Source organism: Phoxinus phoxinus (assembly GCF_949152265.1).
Source record: "Phoxinus phoxinus genome assembly, chromosome: 15".
NCBI classification, from domain to species: Eukaryota; Metazoa; Chordata; class Actinopteri; order Cypriniformes; family Leuciscidae; genus Phoxinus; species Phoxinus phoxinus.
Genome location: NC_136890.1, coordinates 10,916,125 through 10,936,671, shown reverse-complemented (window position 1 = coordinate 10,936,671; position 20,547 = coordinate 10,916,125). Strand labels below are relative to the sequence as shown.

The 20,547-nt window shown below is 36.2% G+C and overlaps 1 protein-coding gene across 5 annotated transcripts in view; it reads right to left on the bottom strand.

The window, feature by feature from the left end:
- The window catches only part of sorbs3 (sorbin and SH3 domain containing 3), a 62,256-nt gene that overhangs the window by 29,486 nt on the left and 12,223 nt on the right, over positions 1-20,547 (bottom strand). For 4 of the 5 annotated variants that reach the window (XM_079637398.1, XM_079637399.1, XM_079637397.1 and 1 more), the window contains one exon: positions 68-130. In XM_079637398.1, the coding sequence (XP_079493524.1) occupies positions 68-130 (63 nt within the window). Of the gene's footprint in view, positions 1-67; positions 131-17,573; positions 17,593-20,547 lie in introns of those variants that run through there. The other variant, XM_079637401.1, reaches the window with a different exon arrangement.

Genomic DNA, 20,547 nt, shown 5'->3' with positions numbered 1-20,547 from the left:
TACGCAGTTAGAGAAATGCAGAGAACAAGCTTTGAATTTCAACAGATGCTTTGAACGTTTGTCTTACCTGAGACTGCATGTCATCAGCAGGGATTCTAGTCAGTAATCTCTCAGATCTTACACTTGCTGCCTAAAAAACACACAGTACATAATGCATTAAAAATACTCTTATTCCTTGACAATGCAGCCATCATGTAGACACTTTAACTCAAATACATATTGTGATGAAGCACCGTTTACGGAGGAAAATCATTCAATAATAAATCATGAGGACTTTTTTTTTATATAATATATATATATATATATATATATATGATTTATATCAGTGATTGACAACAACATTTAATAACTGGTGTAATTTTCAAACTGTCATAAAATAACTAAATCACTACCACTATTGCTAACTATTTAATGGAAAGTAGCTAAAGTCTGCTAGAAAAGTTGCTATATAACATCATGCAATAATTAGTATATGTATGTGATTGTGTATTTTCATTCTGTCAGATCAATTAATCATATAATCACGATTAATTGCATCTAACATAAAAGTTTATAAATATATATGTACACACACACACACATTAAAAATCAGATTTGATTAATCGTGATTAATCGTTTTGACAGCGCTAAAATTTGTAAATATATTTCTATATAATTATATTTATATACTGTATTTTATATACACATATATATATATATATATATATATATATATATATATATATATATACATATATATACAGTGCTATGCATAAGTTTAGACACCCATGCTAAAGTTGACTAAAAAGAGGAATAAAAAATCATCTTTTGGATATTGAACTTAATGCCTTAATTTAAAAAAATAGGAAAAATCCAACCTTTAAGGACACCAATTTTCTTTGTGAATGAATAATGTATCGTAAATAAATAAATGTTCTTCCTTAAAATACAGGGTGCATAAGTTTGGACACCCCTATGTTAAATTCCCATAGAGGCAGGCAGATTTTTATTTTTAAAGGCCAGTTACTATATGGATCCAGGATACTCTGCATCCTGATAAAGTTCCCTTGGCCTCTGGAATTAAAATATCCCCACATCTAGAGATTGGCATGGTTTTATTTCAGTTAGCCTAACAGCTGGTTTGATTTGCATTGAGAGATTATCTTATGGAAAGTACTCCATGCCAATCTCTAGGTATGGTGAAGGGTGTGTGATGATGTGGGGCTATTGTAATTCCAAAGGCCAAGGGAACTTTATCAGGATGCAGAGTATCCTGGATCCATGAAGTAACTGGCCTTTAAAAATAAAAATCTGCCTGCCTCTATGGGAATTTAACATAGGGGTGTCCAAACTTATGCACCCTGTATTTTAAGGAAGAACATTTATTTATTTACGATACATTATTCATTCACAAAGAAAATTGGTGTCCTTAAAGGTTGGATTTTTCCTATTTTTTTTAAATTAAGGCATTAAGTTCAATTTCCAAAAGATGATTTTTTATTCCTCTTTTTAGTCAACTTTAGCATGGGTGTCTAAACTTATGCATAGCACTGTATATATATACATATATATATATATATATATATATATATATATATATATATATATATATATATATATATATATATATATATATATATATATACACTGTCCTGAGAAAGCACAAACCCCATTGCAGAGTTCTTTATTATAAAACTTATGGTTATAAAGTTTATTAAAAAATAAATTAAGTTTGGAATTTAAAAGCTCACCTTAAACTTGCCAATGAAATAATATTCAAAAGACTGGGGCACTGTTAAATTAATTTATGTTATGTTTATGTTATTTATGAATGTGTTTTATTTCATTTACAAATGTTAGTATAAAAACAGCGATGAATTAACAACTTAATGATTTGGACCATTTTAAAATTAAAATTAAATTAAATGGTCCTGAATGTTGATTGGTTTAATAAACCATTACAGTATGTTTCTCTCTCATCGACACACATTGATACATTCATGAATTCAATGAAAATAATGTTTGCATGTTTTGCACTCTTAAGGCCCATTCACACCAAGGATGTGTGAACTATAGCAATAACAATAATGAGTTTTAAAATAGCTCTAAAAATCGTTCTAAATATAAAAGAATAGAGTCTAAGAGTCTACACCACAGCTATAACCATTAAATAAATTGCACAGTGAAATGATATTGTGGGAATCACTTTCAGAACAATTTTTCCAGCTGATGAATAAATCCATGATGCTTTAAAGAGCTCGAGCATTTGGTTGGACGGAAGCTTTTTGTGATGATTTTGTTATCACACTCTGTGCTCAATGTACCACCATTTAAACTCAATATGTGGTGTGGACTTCTTAGAGTTTGTTTTGCTAAACACTTTTTTAGTATTTTTTGTCTGACAATAATTAATTGTGAAAAATCAGAAAAAACTACAAAAATCCCAGGACTTTGAAACCAATGATGTGGACATTCCTGACCTGTTGCTGTGGCAATTGAATAACTAAACAATGACCAGGGGTCAAACTTTCCAACAACCATAACCGTGTGAAAACCACAACGAGAAGACCCATCAATAATAACTGGTGTAAAAATCTTCACAAACAACTGAACCAAAAATGTTTAAAACAAGCAAATTTCAAATAAGAAAAGTTGCTGCTCTACAAAAAGTGGTGTTTATAAACCACATAAAATGTAGTCATCATGGCAACCGGTGAGTTGTCATATTTCATATGACTTTAGCTTTCCATTTGACATCAATGTTTCCGGCTCTGAGAGCAAAACCCTAAACCTACAGTAGCACTCCTAGAGATGTGTTTTCCATGTGAGATGATTAACTATGAACAGGAGACCATAATGATTGCCGTCAGTTTCCAGAATGCTGTATCCACTGCTATGAACACTGGGCTTTTCACACAGAGGATTATATGTTGGGTTATTCTCTTTCTCTCTCTCGGTCTCTCGTTCTCTTGGCCCAGATGACTCACCAGTCTTGAATGAGTTCCATTACATAACAGAGAAAACAACAATTGAGTGTGGGTTTATGTATGTGTGCTTCACAATGATCTCTCAGTATGTGAGGGTCCCACAATGGGGGTGTGTTTATTTGCATGAGTGATGCTGCTTATTAACATAGATAGTTATGTCTTGTATCAATTAGTGATAGTGAAATCTGGGACAAGTGAAATACATTAAACTTGAAAGAAAGAGTTCGCTCAAAAATTAGATTTTCATTTATTCACCCACATCTGATTGGAAAAAAAGAAAAAGATATTGCATTGCTTTTGCATTCGGTCGTGAAAGTTTTGCGTTCCATCAAGGGACTTATTTTCTTCCAAAAATACTGCATTCCCCAAAGAAACTTTGCGATCTCTCGCAAAACTTTGCGTTCTCACTCAAAACTTTTGCATTCCCCCAACAAACTTTGTGTTAAAATAACGTTTTCCTTCAGTCTCATTTTACTTCCATCATACAGAGCCCCTAAAGGTTCATGGTGGTGGAAAAAAATATGAGATGGGAGTCAAAATAAGTTAACCCTAGTGAAAAAAGACCAAAATGTTTTTAAAATACATTTACTTTATACTAAGTATACTACAAATCCATATTTACTGACATATCGCTTGAGACTTACAGAACTGATGTAAATATTATAATTCAACTTTTTTTGGAGTACTTCTTTATTCCACAATGCACATTTCTTAATATAATGTGTTTACTTTATAATGTAAAGTAAGGATAGTATGACCACTGTATAATATCAGTCTTTAAATGCAAGATATTTAACCTAAAGAATACTTGCAATAGCAAAATCAAATATACGTAATATATCTTTGGACCTCAGCATTACTTCTGGATAACTAAAGTGTATTAAGTACAAAATTAGTTGTTCTAATAGACTTGAAGTATATTAATGCAGACTTTAAGTTAATTAATTTACTATACCAAAAGTACAATTGCAGGGTATTTATATTAAGTTACATAAATATGTAAATGTATTTTTAGTATACTTTGCATAAAATAAATGTATTTCAAATACAGTTTGGGATATATATTTATTTTTCACTAGGGAATACTTTTGCGTTCTCTCGCAAATATTTAGTGATCCCCAAAAAAAACTTTGCGTTCTCTCTCAAATGTTTTGTGTTCCCCCAAAAAATGTACCGTTCTCTCTCAAATGTGTTACGTTCCCCCGAGGAACTTTGCATTCTCGCGCAAATGTCGTGCGTTCCCCCGAGGAACTTCCTCTGGGGAACACAAAATATTTGTGAGAGAACGCAAAGTTTTTTTGGGGAAACGCAAAACATATGTGAGAGAACGGTACGTTTTTTAGGGGAACGCAAAACATTTGAGAGAATTCAAAAGCATTGAAATCCAGTTTTCTCCCATCACAATGTCCCTTTAGGGGCTCCACTATTTATCGGTGCAATGCAACATTTATTTGACAGCAAAGTTCTTGAGCCAACTCAAAGTTTTGCATATTTTCTCTGTAAATGCAACAAAAAAAAACATTGCAATACAATTCCTCCCATCACAATGTCTGCCGTGTTTCATAAAAGTTTTGCAAGGGAATGCAAATGTTTTGCAAATGAACGTTAGGTTTCTGGGGGAACGCAAGTTTTGCCATTTTGCAACTTCACATTTCATATTTCTCAAACCTGTATGACGCTTAGCAAACACTTTTATCAGAAGACTTTTCTAAAGCATTTTTGGAGTTTGGTTGCATCCATCCGCATTCACTTTCATTGTATAGAAAAGAACAGCCAGGACATTCTGCTAAACTTCTCCATTTGAGTTAGTAAAAGGAAAGTGGGTTTGGAATGTGAGGGTGAACATAAAACATTACAAAAACATATGGAAAACCAAATTTTCCATAGCATGCGCCAAATACCCTGTATGTGTGTCTTTCCTTTCATGAGGTCATGTGACACACGCAAGGATCACGGCTGTATTTGACAAGTCAAAATCTTACAAACAAATTATTCATGTTCATTCTCTTCAGTTCAGTTTGTAAAAGGGCCAAATATTTCAGTTCATTGAATTAAACACTAAGACCATTCATTCATACAGCACGTTTTAGAATAAAGATGAGGACGCCCAACCTTTTGCCTGTTTTTGCATTTAAAAATATAAAAAGCTTTTGTTGCAGACTGGCGTGCTTTGGGAAGTCATATATCAGAGTTATTTAGTCAAGATAAAAGAAAGAATCATGATACTCAATAGCCAATTCAGAAACTGTACAACGGAGAGTGAAGGCGTGTTGATTTATCGCACTGTATGTCTCCACATGTATGGAAGAAACAAAGAGATTTGTGTAGATGTGGGTGTGTGTAATTCTACATGTGTATGAACCTGTCAGTGAACTACATCCTGCACATAATACCACACTAAACTAGGGATGGGTAATGGTTGTCATTACTGAGGTTGACTATTTACAAAAAAAAAATGTATTTATTGTTTTTTAGTTTATATTTTTACTGAGTTTTTTTGTTGTTTGTTTTATTTTACTTTATTTTATTACAATTTTTTTTTTTTATTCTTCTTGCACTCTAAAATGCTCTTGCAGCAGCCATACACACTAACATTAAAACATTTGGGTTCATTATATTATAAATTATACTATAAACAATATCATAATATCTTTACGATCACCAAAACTTTTTGGGCGGTAGTGTACATTTCAATTATTTTAAGACTTATGGGCCCCCCATGAAAGGGGCACTTTTGGAAGGTTAGTTGTTTTTTAACACAATAACGTGTCTAATATAAGCTTCCCCCAAAACAAACAACCAATCATATTCAGGTAAACCCACAATCAGACTAATTATGTGGGCTTCCTGAAGACCAATTAGTCGAATAGTTGTTAAGTAAACTTACTGACTAAGTTAAAGGCAAGTAAATGTAAACAGTAAACAGTTTACTTTACACCTTGACATGCGAGTGAAGAGACTGTACATTATTAGAGAGAGAGAGAGAGAGAGAGAGAGAGAGAGAGAGAGAGAGAGAGAGAGAGAGAGAGAGAGAGAGAGAGAGAGAGAGAGAGAGAGAGAGAGAGAGAGAGAGAGAGAGAGAGAGAGAGAGAGAGAGAGAGAGAGAGAGAGAGAGAGAACCCAACAACATTCTCTCTGGAATAGTTAGAGGACTCCTGAAACACAGCCTAATACGGTCACGTCTCTCAGATATCCGTTGGTAAAATATGTTCAGATTCCTCCTAAGAACACGTTGAGCATTAAAGTTGTTTGTTTTGAACGCTCCAAGCAATTTTTTCAGATTACAAAATTTAAACAAGCATCTGCAATGCATAAATGCTACATTCTTCTGACTGCAGGCTAAAAGGCCTGATTTATCCTTTGTTTGCGCTGGATTGTGTAAGGTGTACGTGCACATTAGAAGTATATCTACTAAATCAAGCTTTCCCACAATATTAATCTTCATCAATATTGACAAAAAATCTGATTTTAGATATCAATTCAGTAGATCAGGTACTACACTACCGATCAAAACTTTGGGGTTGGTATTTTTAAAAGAAATGTACAACAGTAATTGATGAACATGATCTATCATAATGATCTAATTAAAACATACTTGTTGAATAAAAGCATTCATTTTTAAAACCTTTTGAACAGTGATGTATATTTGTATATAACACAATTCTGAGTTGTTCTAGCTTGGAACAGCCAGTACAGACTGAAGAAAAGGGGAGATATTGGGATGATGTGGAGAAGTGGGATGAGGAATGTCCCTGTGGAGGACTCTGTAAACTTGGCAATGACATCACACACGCTTCCCACAACTTTGAGGTCACTGGCACAAGACGGGACCACTGGCCTGTCCTCTGAGAAATGATCTGAGAATGTCTTTGAAGCTCCACATTGCAGCATGTGTTTGTCACCTGCACAGTATTTACTAGGGATGATCTAAACAAAGTTTGGCCAATCAAAGTCTTAAAAACCTTTATCTAGTTTAGATAGATAAAATAGATTTAAAAAAAATGAAAATCGTCCACTTAGACCGGAAGCCGTCATATTGCATAACACAGTAAAGTGGATCCTGATTCAACATAAACACCAGTGCATCCTGACTTTCATCAGCCAGCCTATTACAATAGAGCTTCTGATTTTAGAAAGCTTGAAGTGTGCAGTATGCATCAGACAGTCTCTGAATGTCCAATTAAAGGGATAGTTCACCCCAAAAATGTTGATTCTGTCATCTTTTACTCACCCTAATTTCGTTCCAAAACCATATGACTTTCTTTCTTCTGTGGAACACAAAATAATTAAAATAAAAAAGTATCTTTTTTTTGTCCACCCAATGAAAGTCAATGGGGTCCAATTTTGTAATGGACCTTATTGACTTTCATTAAATGTACGAAAACAGCTGAACCATTCTTCAAAATATCTTCTTTTGTGTTCTGCAGAAAAAAACATGAAACACCATTGACATGAAGGCTAGTAAATATCTCTTTTAGGCTGCGACTACTCAAGGATAGACCAACGTTTTACTCCCAGGTTAAAGTTTGTCCTGTTTCATGGGAAAAGAGCAATCTAAAATGTCAAAACACTGTTACTCTGCTCTTAATTTAGCTCTTATCTGCGTTTCATCTTGTTTTATAGGAACAGACATGCAGGAAATCTGTGACACGTAAATGAAAAATCATTAGCATTTAATCAGGGTTCTGCTTTTTACGAGCCACTAAGAGTTCCGGCACCAACGTTAAGCATTAAGGTCTTTCGCTCCAAGCAGCGAACATGTCTACCATCTGTGAGGAGAAACGAGTTTGATTAGGACACAAAGTCTGCTTAATGAATGTCTGGTAGACTGCAGGGGTCAGTAAGTTAATTACTGAGGTCAAATCACTTGCACATGTTGATGATAAATCAAGCTGCGGTGATGCTCTGTGTTGCTTTAGTCAGACTGTTTTCAATAAAACCTTATAAAGCACAAACTCCATTCATTGTATAATTGTATTCTAATTCGTTTACATCAATGAGATGATCTACTTAAACCCACAGCCTGCATTAGCCCTGCAATGCAATGTTATATTGATTCATCTATTCATCTATGTTCATAGTGACCCATGACAAGCTCTGACAGAACGGTATCCGTCCGCATTCTCCTGTCTGTAGCACATACTCCCAATGACATCATGTCTGGAACGCTCCCCTGTGTTACATTGGCCTTCAGGTGGTTTTATTTTCGAGAAAACAATTGAAAACCCAATCTTATTACATCTTTCTTTTATGGCCTTTCTTTTATATCTTTTTAAATGGCACGGGAAACTATCCACATGTTCAAACTCTGAGGGAATCAAAGACTTTTAGGAAATAGGTAGAAAAGTGAAATCATGTTTTCCACGGGAAACTTTATAGGGATAGTTCACACAAAGATGAAAGTTATGTCATCGTTTACTCATCCGCATGACGTTAGCATATGAATTTCTTTCTTCCGTGAAGCACAAAAAGTGAATTTATGAAGGAAATCCTGGAGGCCTTCTTTTTTTCAATATAATAAAAGTAAATGAGGATGGGGCCGTCAAGCTTCAAAATGGCCATAAAAGTAGTTCATATGGCTTAAGCGCTATATATCAAGTCGTGATGGAATATGATTTCTGGGTGAAGTAGCGACGTCAGATTCATGAACAAATTCCTTTGAGTTGGATCTTTTCAAATTGAACAGCACATTGGAAGAGAAGATTATTATACAAAACTATAGTTTGACTTGGAATACAGTGCATGAGTCATCTGGACCACATTTATGATACTTTTATGGTGCTTTTTTGTCCCTTTTGAAGCTTTTATGGCTTTGGTCCCCAGTAATTGTAACTGCATGTTAAAGTAAATTTCTCCTTTTTTGGAGATAGAAACCTTGGAACAACATGAGGAGGATGAGTAAATGATGACATTTCTGGTTGAAATAATCCTTTAAAAGGCAACGTCACCAGTGTCCTGGTATCCGTAGTTCAAGTCTCTGATATGAGGGAGTGAACTATGAAACATTTATGAACGAGCTCCACCCGTCTACTCAGCAGATCCACTGACTTTAGTAGGGAAGGAGTGCACTACAGTTTAAACACATGTGAACAGCTCTTACATAATACTGAGTCACATGTTGTACACCGGGTATGATACGTTTTTACAGATGCTTTTTGGCCACCAGTTGGTGTACTTAAACTATAAGTGTTTATCAATTTATCTATTATTTATTCTAGACATCATGACATTTTGGTGAGTGTAAATGAATATATTGTAGGAGACGAATCTTTCCTCAAAGATAATGACTGCTAGTGCTCCTGCCAGATGTGATGTGACAGTTTGTTTTAGCATGCACAAGCACATTTACACATGATTGCATTTGATAAGATAAAGACAATCTGTAATTCGTGTAGTGATCAAGGCCTGCGTGTTTAAAGCTACTTGTTTCAACGAACCAGGAATATCTGAGAGTAATTTAAATTTGAGTGGTCAACAAAGGGTTTGATCCTTAAAGAAATCTTTATATTAATTTTTATTTTGTTTTCCAGTTATCTATATATCTAAAGGTAAATATCCATTTGTGAAAAAGTGTGACATTTTGATTAATTATATGATATTGTACTTCAAACTAGAAGTAACTTTGCAGCTACATGTCAACTTACTGTCATTAGAGTATTAGTAGACTGTCTGGTTAATATCTACTAACACTTTATCTTGTTGGTCCCCAAACAGACATTCTAAGTAACTTGGCAACTACAAGTCAACTTGTTCTCCTAACCCGAAACACCTAACCCTAACCTAACAGTCTACTGACAGTCTACTACACTACTAATACTCTAATGAAAGTTAGTTGAAAAGTTACATAGTTAGTAGAATGTCTAAAGTGGACTATCGAAATAAAGTGCAACCTAAGTATTTAAAAACTGTACTTGCAGATGTCACGTTTGGTCTGTGTTTGAGTTGGTTTTCACTGTTTCCTTTGTGTTCATTTGTTACCATGGTTTTGATTTGCTCTTATGTGTCAAACCTGTGTTTATTTATTACCTTATTTCATCCCTAGTGTTTATAGATGTGTATATAGCCCTCAGTTTTAGGGTATGTTAACACAACAACGATATGCTTAAAACTGAGACATTTTTCCTTTGATTTTTCCCATAGACAGTATATAAGATGGACACAGCTACCCCATAGATTTCAATGGAGAAAAGTGAAGCCCATTTGAAGCACTGATCGCCAGGCGTACTGCGCAGGCTCAAACTGAGCTTGGTGACGTGAGCAACGTGTCTGACAGTTGTCCGTCTTCTAGTAGCTGTGCCGAGAGAAATCTGAATAATTTCCTTCCGAATCTCGTAGAGACGGAGAGCTTGAGTATCAGCTGTCCATGAGCTAGCAGCAGGAGCAACTTTATCACTCTCTATGGGCTTCTCCCTTGACTTTATCGGACTTTATGCCTCCACGTCCCCCCGATTGCTTGCGAGCATCTCCGCCGGTCTATACGGCAATTTCTCTACAGTGCGACAGAGAGTCGCGTGGTTATGACGCAATCGTTAGCCTATTTTTACAAAAACGGCTTCTACGGGGCCATAAAGTAAGGTACAAGGTAATGGAGCCTTTTATACATTGTCGAGTTTCTTTAGAAATAAATAATGGACAAATTAAGTCTTTGGATGTCTCAGATGTAAAGTTATTCGCTGTCAAAGTGACGCCAAAATGAATGGGAGTCAATAGTATGCTAACAGCAGGTGAAGTTCCGCTACAATGGCGGCTCCCGGGGAGGCTTCAGTTTCCGGCGGATGGATTACCCCCATGATTTTTTTGTGTACAGACGACACCATTGTCAAAACGATCCCCATTCACATGGATCTGCGAAAAATACTAAAAACGCTGTATTCTGCTGCCAGGCCATTAGATGGCGGTTAAACACTACAGACTGAACACGTAATACGCATGTGCATGACGTCATCGTCTTCAGAGGTAGCGTTTTTGTTATTTACACGGAGAGCGTTTTCAAAAACTTGTGTTTTCAGGCACCCAAAACTATGTGTCGTGTAAACGAACGGCCAAAGCGCATTTTTACGTTTTTAGTTGAAAACGGTCTCGATGTAAACATCGCCGTTACATTAAACGCCATTTTCGTTTCAATACGCTCTCAGTCCACACTAGCGTTTTCAAGCGTTTTCCAAAAGTTTCTCGCCCACACTGAAACGTCGGACAATGCTAAATTCATCTAACTGCGCATGCTTGAACCCTTACGGAGAAGCTCACTGAGATGATACAAACAGAACAAGACAATCAAGTTATCATGCAATTCTTCTGGCAGGAACATTTAATTTAGAAAAATATCTCACCATTCACTGATGCTTCCAGGTCGCACTCAGTCACATGTTTGGTCTAAAACGCAACTGCTCTCATGTTTTGCCGTAGGAAATGCGAGTAAATTCTGTCATCTTTGTAGGACTGTGATATGAAGAGTGTGCAAAGTGACATTTTAGCAACTGTGTGAAAGTGAATAGCACATAACAGGCACATTACCGGTATACACATGAATATCTACCTGTACAATATGTGTCACATGACTAAACGTGCATTGGTTTCAAATGCCTCTGTTTTCACAGTCTATACTACAATGCGAAAACTGCATTTTTTTCCGTTTTTCAAGTTTGAGAGCGTTTTCAGTTTTCGTTAATAAAAACGCTGTTTCAGTGTGGCCTGAAGGCCAAAACGGAGAAAAAAATGTGTTTTCAAACGAAAGTGAGGACAAGGCCTTAGTTAGTCTTTTAATATAAAATATTTATATTAAACTCTGCCATGGAAACTATGTATAAACCTTATTGAAATAATTTTAATAATCAGTTAAAAAGGAATTTATGCCTGCACAATATATCGTAGTAGCCACATTGGACCAGTGGTTTGGAAAATGGTCAGACTTCTGGTCAGACGTTATTCGGCGTGCAATTCTCACAGTGCATTGTGGGTATTATCTAGCCGTTGAGCATACATTGGTTGTACCATCGTTATTGCGTTGCATTGTGAGATTAAATGAGTGCACTCATTAACGTCCACTATGTTTTCGGACACCACCACAAATGGTTGTCCCTCCATAATAGTGTCCTATTTAAGGGTATAGGGGCCCAATTCGGACAATTTGTTTTTATGTTACCCTAAGAAGTGTTATTTTGAGTTTGTTTTTATAAAGAAAATATGTAATTAGATCCAGCTCTTTTTTTTCCTCTTTGCTAACTCAATCATGCTGACAACAGATAATATAATATTACCGGTAATTAAATAAAAGGCCACTTGCACTTGAGAATGTACACTTAAACTAAAACTTAAAATGCTTATATATATATATATATATATATTGCAGTGAAGCACGTTGAACATGCAAGCCACTGGCATTATTATCAGTGAGGGAATGGAATGGTGATTAATTCGTCTTGTTGACAGCAGTTTGGATCTTTACATCATTGTCCAAAGATCAAAGGTCAAAAGAGGCACAGGTCACTTTGAGGCTAAACATTCTGCTTTTCAGGACAAGTGAAATTTATGCACAGACCTTTTTATCAAAAGCCATAATAGACAAGCCGAAGATAGAACTGTACTGACAAGATTTCATTGTTATGTCAAAATACAGAGGAAAAACTTGTCGAATTTGTCCGGTGGCCTTGATAACAATAGCAAGTCGATTATTTGGTGTGAGAAAACCCCTTACTGGAAATGACTTACATGTGGGGGTAATGCACACTGAAAATGACTAAAAATAGATTTGATTCAAGAATTAAACTGACTGACCACACCTTATTGTTATTATTGGAAAGGTACCAAAGTAAGGGGTCACACCGAGTATGCAGACATTTATTACTTCTTCAGAGCCTTTAAGTGTCTGTTCAATCATTAACAGACTCACTGGATTAATGCGAGTCATTGGAACCATGTGTTTAACTACAGTTTATAGTCAGCATGAAATTACAATTTTGTTTAACTAAGAACTGTCTCTCAGCTCAGTACATTTTTGACCATTTTTGTGAATCCCAACTGTCCAAATAAGAGCGCTTGCACGCCATTCCCCAGCGAGTGATCAAATGAACTCTACCCTGCATCTCCATTTATTTTCACAACGGCATCTGGAAAATGTCCTGAGCGTAGGCGGGTTTGTTTGTTGCACTGGGGAAAATGACTTTTCAATCATGTAGTTTACATAAATATATCAGCAGATACAGTATAGTATACTTTCATGAGGAGTAATTAACTGTGCCTTTCAATTCGGTGTACACATGTACTCTAGATTCACATCTATTATATCATTAATATTTTCTACTATACACATCTACATCCTACATGCAGTGACCCCAACAACTATCTGGATGCTCAGAATACACAAATCTATCAATGTATTTGCATTATATAAGAAAGCTCTGAAATAATTAGCAGAAAATATTTTGTATGCAACACAATGGAATTCATACATTTTACTTGTGGCTTAATTCAAATAGTTTTTGGTGGCCACTCTACACATTAACAGGCTATAGCAACATATAGACTATATTATTATATATAGTACATGTATGACTATATTATTTAATGAAAAACTTATTTCATTGCAAGTAATTCATGTATTTTGTATTAATCCTCATGTAGTTTATCAGTAATCCTCTCCATTGTCTGATAAAATCTGAATGAGTCACATCAATCTGTTGCCACTTTGTTTATCAAATGAAGGTAAATGTCGGAGAGAGCTTTTCTGTAGTGATGTTATGCATGCGTGAATGTTATAGAGATAAAAGAGAGTAGAAAGACAAAAGCATAGTATGAGGTGAGATTGAGCCGAAAGATTCAACATCATGACTAGATCATATCACTTAATCGAATCTGTCTGGACGATACGAGTCAGATCTTGGATAAAATCAATGGCACATTGTGCGACAAACAACCAAATGTGTCAAACTGAAAACATCGTAGCCAAAACTTTGGTCCCAATTATCGCGGTGATGTTAGAAAAGAAATGGATGAGATTGAACAACAACAACAACAAACTACTGGAGACGCAACAAAAATAAATGACCATGTTGAGTGGTTAAGAGTTACTCGCAACTCTAGTTTAAATGTGTACATAGACATTTTTGTTGCTCATGACTTCTGGTAAGAAATAGCACAGAAACTGGACAAATAAGAAACTTTCTAGTGTTTGTGCGCACCGTTAAAGTAAAGTATTGAAAGCATTTGCTAGCATTTGTGTCAAACCTTAAGTATAGTCTGGGCTTTAGAAACTAAGACAAGAACACAGACAGAGACAAATTCTAAAGACAAATACTTAAAGTGGAAAAGTGTAATTTAAGTGCAAAACATAATTGCAAAAATAATGATTGTTTTCAGACAGGTTTTTTTAGAACACTCCCCCACTTCTGCCATTGGTTAAACAAAAGAGGTTGCCCCGCCCCAAACACTTCATTGGCCAAGCTGTTGCTGTGCTAGGCTGTTTGGATGCTCAAGCAAACAATGTTTAGATAACACCGAAATGTCCAAACAAACAGTCCCTAACGAAACGAAGACAACCCATGCCACCGATGAAGAATATTGTAAGAAGATAAACACCCCCTCTGGTGAAAATCAAGTTTTTAAAGTTGTTTATATGTCTATGTGGTGTTTTTAATGTGCTTTAAGACAAACCATGTGCAAATTCATAAGTCAACACCATTGCTGAGTATTTTCAATTTTAAAACTGCAGTGAAAAAAAGACAGTCTCAAAAACACGTTTTGAAATCGCTGATGTTTCTGACATCACAAACTTCCTTGTATTGTAACCAATCACGTCAATGTGCCGGCGGGCTTTAGCATATCATTAACAGCGAACTAGCAGGGGAGTCTTGAGATGCCAGGTTGTCCCGGTATATTTTTTTGTTGATATGAAAAATCGGGTGGATTTAGCAATATAGCGTGGTAATGATGTATATTACGATGGTATGATGAAGTATGCCTTTCTCCACCGACATTTCAAAGTGTTTCTGATGATTGTTAGAAGGCAGACTGAAATGGCGAACGGGAACATAGTTTGTGTCACATTAGCAACATGATTTGATAACTTAGTCAAGCAAAAGGCTAATCATATTAATTACCGTTATGTGTCCGACGTTGTAAAGAGTGATACCATTGTGCAGCGTTTACCTCAGTAAGTTGGCCGAGTGAATCTCTGAGCTGGTGTGAGTGAGTGGAGGCGGGGCTAATTAGCATTTTCCACGTATACTAAATGCAGCAAGGGTGTAGAGTTGCATTCAAGCTATTTTAGGGCATGATGATGGGTTTTTTTCAAAGGAAAAAAACATTTAAATATGTAATTTAGGTGATCAAAGATGAGCCTACAAATGGCTTACTTATAGGTGTCTCTAAGAGAAAGTATTCTAAAATTAAAAATAATAAAAACAGCGTAACAAAGCAAATGTCCGCCTCATATGTTTCATTGCTAACTTTTCTCCTCTCTCTCTTTTACAGGTCTGTTGCTCTTGACTTCTTGATGAATGCAAGCGGACACCATACAAGGCTTTGCTGTGCGTCTGTTTACAATCTCCTGTTATTACATGATACACACATTAATCAGCAGCAGGTCCATCTGATCACCATGTATGGTCGTCCATCGCTCGACTCAGGAGGGATGCATCCCACAAACAATTTGATAGCGATGAGTCAAAATGGGCTCCTCCACATGGACTCTGTGCACCATCCAAAATCAACTACATTCTAAAGTGTGGAGACTGCGAAACCCTTTTGGACCTGTTGAAGATGATTCAAATCAGCAAGACGTCTCTTCGTAAAGAAAATGGCATTTTTTGTACCCTGATGTATTTATAGATCAAAGGCAGGGAAATGCCCCATACTATGAGGGTCCCCATAGAATGGCATGCTTATGTAAAGCACACGTGCACACACACACGCACACACATATATGTGAGAATATTCTCAGAGGGATCAGTGTGTGTTGCTTGGGTCGTTCTCATGGACCTGACAGGTTCAGAGGTGAGAAAGTACACCCTTCCCTCCATGCTTTTGTCACTGGAACACGCAGTAATGGAGCTGACACTGAAGTTTGCACTCATTTGCCTTGCAACGGTGAGAAACACCCAGATAGACGTGTGGAAATGCAGGACATATTCAATGAGATTAAGCTGTCAGTCACTGACTAGAGCACTCTGGGAAAATATTTTAACTAGCATAAACTATAGCATGGGGATATGTGAGGTTGAGAAAAGCAGTATTACACTAATTATTCATTTATTTCAGTCTTAATATTAGCTTGATATCTTGATGTTTTATATTATATATCTAAGGCCCACAATACAGTATGTCGGTTATCTGAGTTTTTTTTTTTTTTTTCTCATTTATCAATATCAGGTGATATTGTACATTATAATTTCCCCCTTTTTTACATTTATATTACCTTTTGGTAATATACGCTTATACGCTCACTTAGAGTTGCAATGTAACAGAAGTAGTGACAGATCTTTTCTTCTGTATTGTGATTTACATCCAAGTAACAGGTTATCGAAAAAGAAAAAGAAAAAGAAAATTTAGTCCAGGGATTGGATGTTGACAAATATGAAAGCGAGGTTGAAGTCTATTGTAAGAAAGTGAAAGGGTTTAAGTGGAATAAATGAAGAAGTCTTTCATTTCAACAGAAGATCGACATTTTATAATTGTTTATGATTTATATATTTAATATTTTAATAATTTAATATATATATTGAATATATACATATTTTGATTTTTTTTTTATGAAACAAATCGCTCACAGTAAGATCAATAGAATGCATTTAGAAAATTGACAGGGTGAATTTTCATTTCATGCCAACTTTAAAATGAATCTTTAAAACACTGATAATTAAAATATACTGTTAAATGTAATCTTGAGAAGATCTCAGAATAATCCACTTGTCATACTCTACATTATAATAGGCTAGTGTGATGCTAAAGTTCATTTCAATTCATTACAATTTTAGTTTTTAGTGTTTTATTTTGAATTGATAGAAAATAGTAAAGATTTTTAAATATAACCCTTTTTAATGGTTTATAATGAGCACATTTTTAATGGTTTAAACCATTTGCATTTTGTACATCCAAAATGTTTGCATGATTTAATAACATTAAATCATGACATCAAACAGAATGAATGTACAAAAGTATTTCAAATGAAAATGTAAAGACAACAAACACTGTACATGAACAGAATGAATTTGAGGTCAAACTACAATAATCAAATGTCAATCAAATCACACCACTCTAAGCAGGCAAATTCATTACAGGAAAAACAACTGTCTTAAGGTCCAGCCACTTCAACATATACATAGAAAAATCACTGTAAACGCAGAACACCATACAGGACTCCAGATTTTGGCTTTTCTGCAGTATTAATGCTCTTTTCCACTACTTTGAAAACTCCCACCAAAGACCTTTAATCCTTCAAAGAGAGTTAAGAATCAACTTCAGAAGTAAAGCGGTCTACCAGCCCAACACAACCCTGACAAAACTGGGCCAAAAAGAACTGCATGAATAAATGAGTTGGTTTACATTATCATTGTGCTTTACAATAATCATGCTAACAGGCTGATGGCTGTCAGATGGAAAAAATCAACTCACCGGTTTGTGTGGGTGTGTATGTGTGTGACACGCACAGATTTCCCAGGATGACACACACAATTCCCTACGTGCTTTGTAGAAGCAGCCTGCTTTTTCTCTCTTTTCGTCTGCTTTAAAGTCAGTTCCTTCTCTCTCTCCCTCACTGGTTTTTGCTCCCGTCTACTTAACCTCTGTTAAGTCCCTCTCACATACTGACACACACATGCTCTCGATCTCTCGCTCTCTCTCACTTTCTCTCTCTCACTCCACCACTACAGGACTTCCTGGTTGACAAGGGTCGCTATGGTAACATACAGACTGTGTGCAGAGGCCTGGCTCACTTTTGGCTGCCTTCACTAAAGAGCATTTGAATAGGCAGTCAGCCTTTTGTGGCCATAAGGTGATATTTCACAGCACGGGGTTAAAGACTGGAGAATTCAAAGACCAAACCACATCCACCTCCTGACGTTTCTCCTCTCATTCCGCTCTGTTCTGTCCTTCCTGTGCTCCCACCCCACTGTTTTTCTACGAGCCACTGCTTATGTGTGTCTGGCCATACATGGCCAACCAGAGGAGAACAGAAGTGACTAAGTGAAAAGTTCATTTATGCTTGAGAAATTTTTTAACAGATAATTTACAAATAAATTGAGGCAGAGGGCTTGAATTGAGAAACATGCTCAATATGTCAAGAAAGTGTAAGATTTAGTGGAATGGTCTCAAACTACGGGAAAACATAACTTGTGAAAAAAGTAGGCCTACACTGAAATGTATTGTGTACAATTATAGAGTACTTTTGCACACCATAGTTGCAATTTATTTGATCAAATGCAGTAAAAACAGTAATATTGTGAAATAACTGTCAAAATAACTGATTTCTACTTTAATATATTATAAAATGTAATTAATTCCTTTAATGGGAAAGCTGAATTTTCAGTAGCCATTATTCCAGTCTTCAGTGTCACGAGGTCCTTCAGAAACCATTCTACTGATATGGTGATCAAGAAACATATTTTATAGATGTTGACCTTATCATTATATAAATTACTACTCAGACATTGTACATAGACATGTCCTGTCATCTTCTTAGGAACTGTGCTAAAGGATACTGAGGGTAATTGTGGATTATTACAGTACAGGTACAAAGTACGCATGCTTTGATTTACAAGACTTAAAGGGATAGTTCACCCTAAAAATAAATTTAAGTCATAATTTACTCACCCCGTGTTGTTCTAATGCCGTATGCCCTTCTATCTATACCATTCTAAATTGGCAGCACTAATACTTTATAGTAAGTCAAAAGTACCCTACTAATAAATGGCATGCAATTAAAATATATTGTATGGTGGGGAAAATTATGTTTACTGTCACTACAAATAAAGCTCTTTCAGATTTTGCTAAGCCATTTGACAAAATAACATCGTCTCTGAGGCATGGTACACACATGTTACTCGCGGTAAATCAAGAAAACAAGAGATTCAAACAAGACTAACCGTGTTGAACTATATAACAATGTTTAGTTTTCTGTTGATAAAGGTCTCCAAACAGCTGCTCACCTGCCTAATAAAACATAAAGCATCTTTGGTGTTTCTGTGGTTTTTACGGAAGTAAATCAAGGGTAGCACAGATATGACGTAATTGACAGGCGATGCAATGACAGGGTCCATTACATTTAAACATTTTTAGAAACATTTGGGATAATGTCAATACACAAGACAACAAATATATATACGTCTTTTAGTGGTTTTTGGATATTTGAATCCAAAATATCTTACATGTACACATTTCCCCAGTTGCTCTGTTCCCGGGAGTTCAGGGGAGAGTTTGCCAGGACGAGGTTCTTCTGCTACTGTTCAGGCCAGCACAAGTATTGTTCTCAGACCTGATGGCTCTCCTGGATGGCTCTCCATTGGCTGATTTCCCTCAGGAGGGATCTTCTGTCTCAAGCTGAGGGCACCATTTATCACCCCTGACTGGAGATATGGATCTCCATCTGTAGGTTTGCACCTGAAGGGACCAAATCTTGAAGTCTAGTCTCTCAACCAAGGTTGTTGAGACCATTCTAAACTCTACAGCCCTCTACCTCCCCTCCATGAGGAAACTGTGCGCATTGAAGTGGAGTCATTCAAGAGTTTCAGCCTGAGATTTGTCCATTGTATTGGTCTTTTGAGTCAGCTACAGAGACATTTCTGACTCCTCTTAATATAGCATTCTTACTTGCAATTACTTCACTGAAAAGGTTAGGAGATCTGCAGGCCCAGAAAAAGATTTTCTTTACCCTAGACCGGGTTATGTGCCTAAAGTGCCTACAAGTAGCACACTACTGTTTTGCAGGCTTTTTGTCCTCCTCCTTTTCAGATGGAGGACCAAGAGAAGCTCAATTTGCTTTGCACTTAATTGTTACATCCACTGCTCATCTCAGTGGCGTAAATATGACCAATTGTTGGTCTGATTTGGTTCACCCAGGCGGGATCCTTGGCATCTAAGCAAAGAATAAGCAATGGATTGAAGATGCTATCTCTCTGGCTTTTTAGGCGCATGGTCTTCCTTTGCCTCTAGTCATAAGAGCCCACTCTGCGAGAAGTATGGCTCCCTCTATGGCATTATTATCAGGGGTTTCCCTTCAAGAGGTTTGTGATGCGGTAGGCTGGTCCTCTCCACATGCCTCCATCAGATTTTATAGCTACCAGGATAGAGTCCACGGAAGGATCTCAAATGCTTGTGACTTAAGTTTGTGCTCATCATTATGATTCACACTTGGAGAGGCATTTGTTTAGTATAGCGTAATGGGTATGATCATTCCCTTTGCGTTAACATTATGATGCAGCGTTGAGTTGCCTCAAAAGGGAACATCTCAGTTACAATTGTAGAAGGGAACGAGTGTTGTTTTGCCATAACTTCCTGCATACCTGAGAGCGATTTACTTCAGCCAATACATTATAGCTTCAACGGTGCACCGTCATCCGTCACAGGACGATGTCTCGCCAATGATGAGATT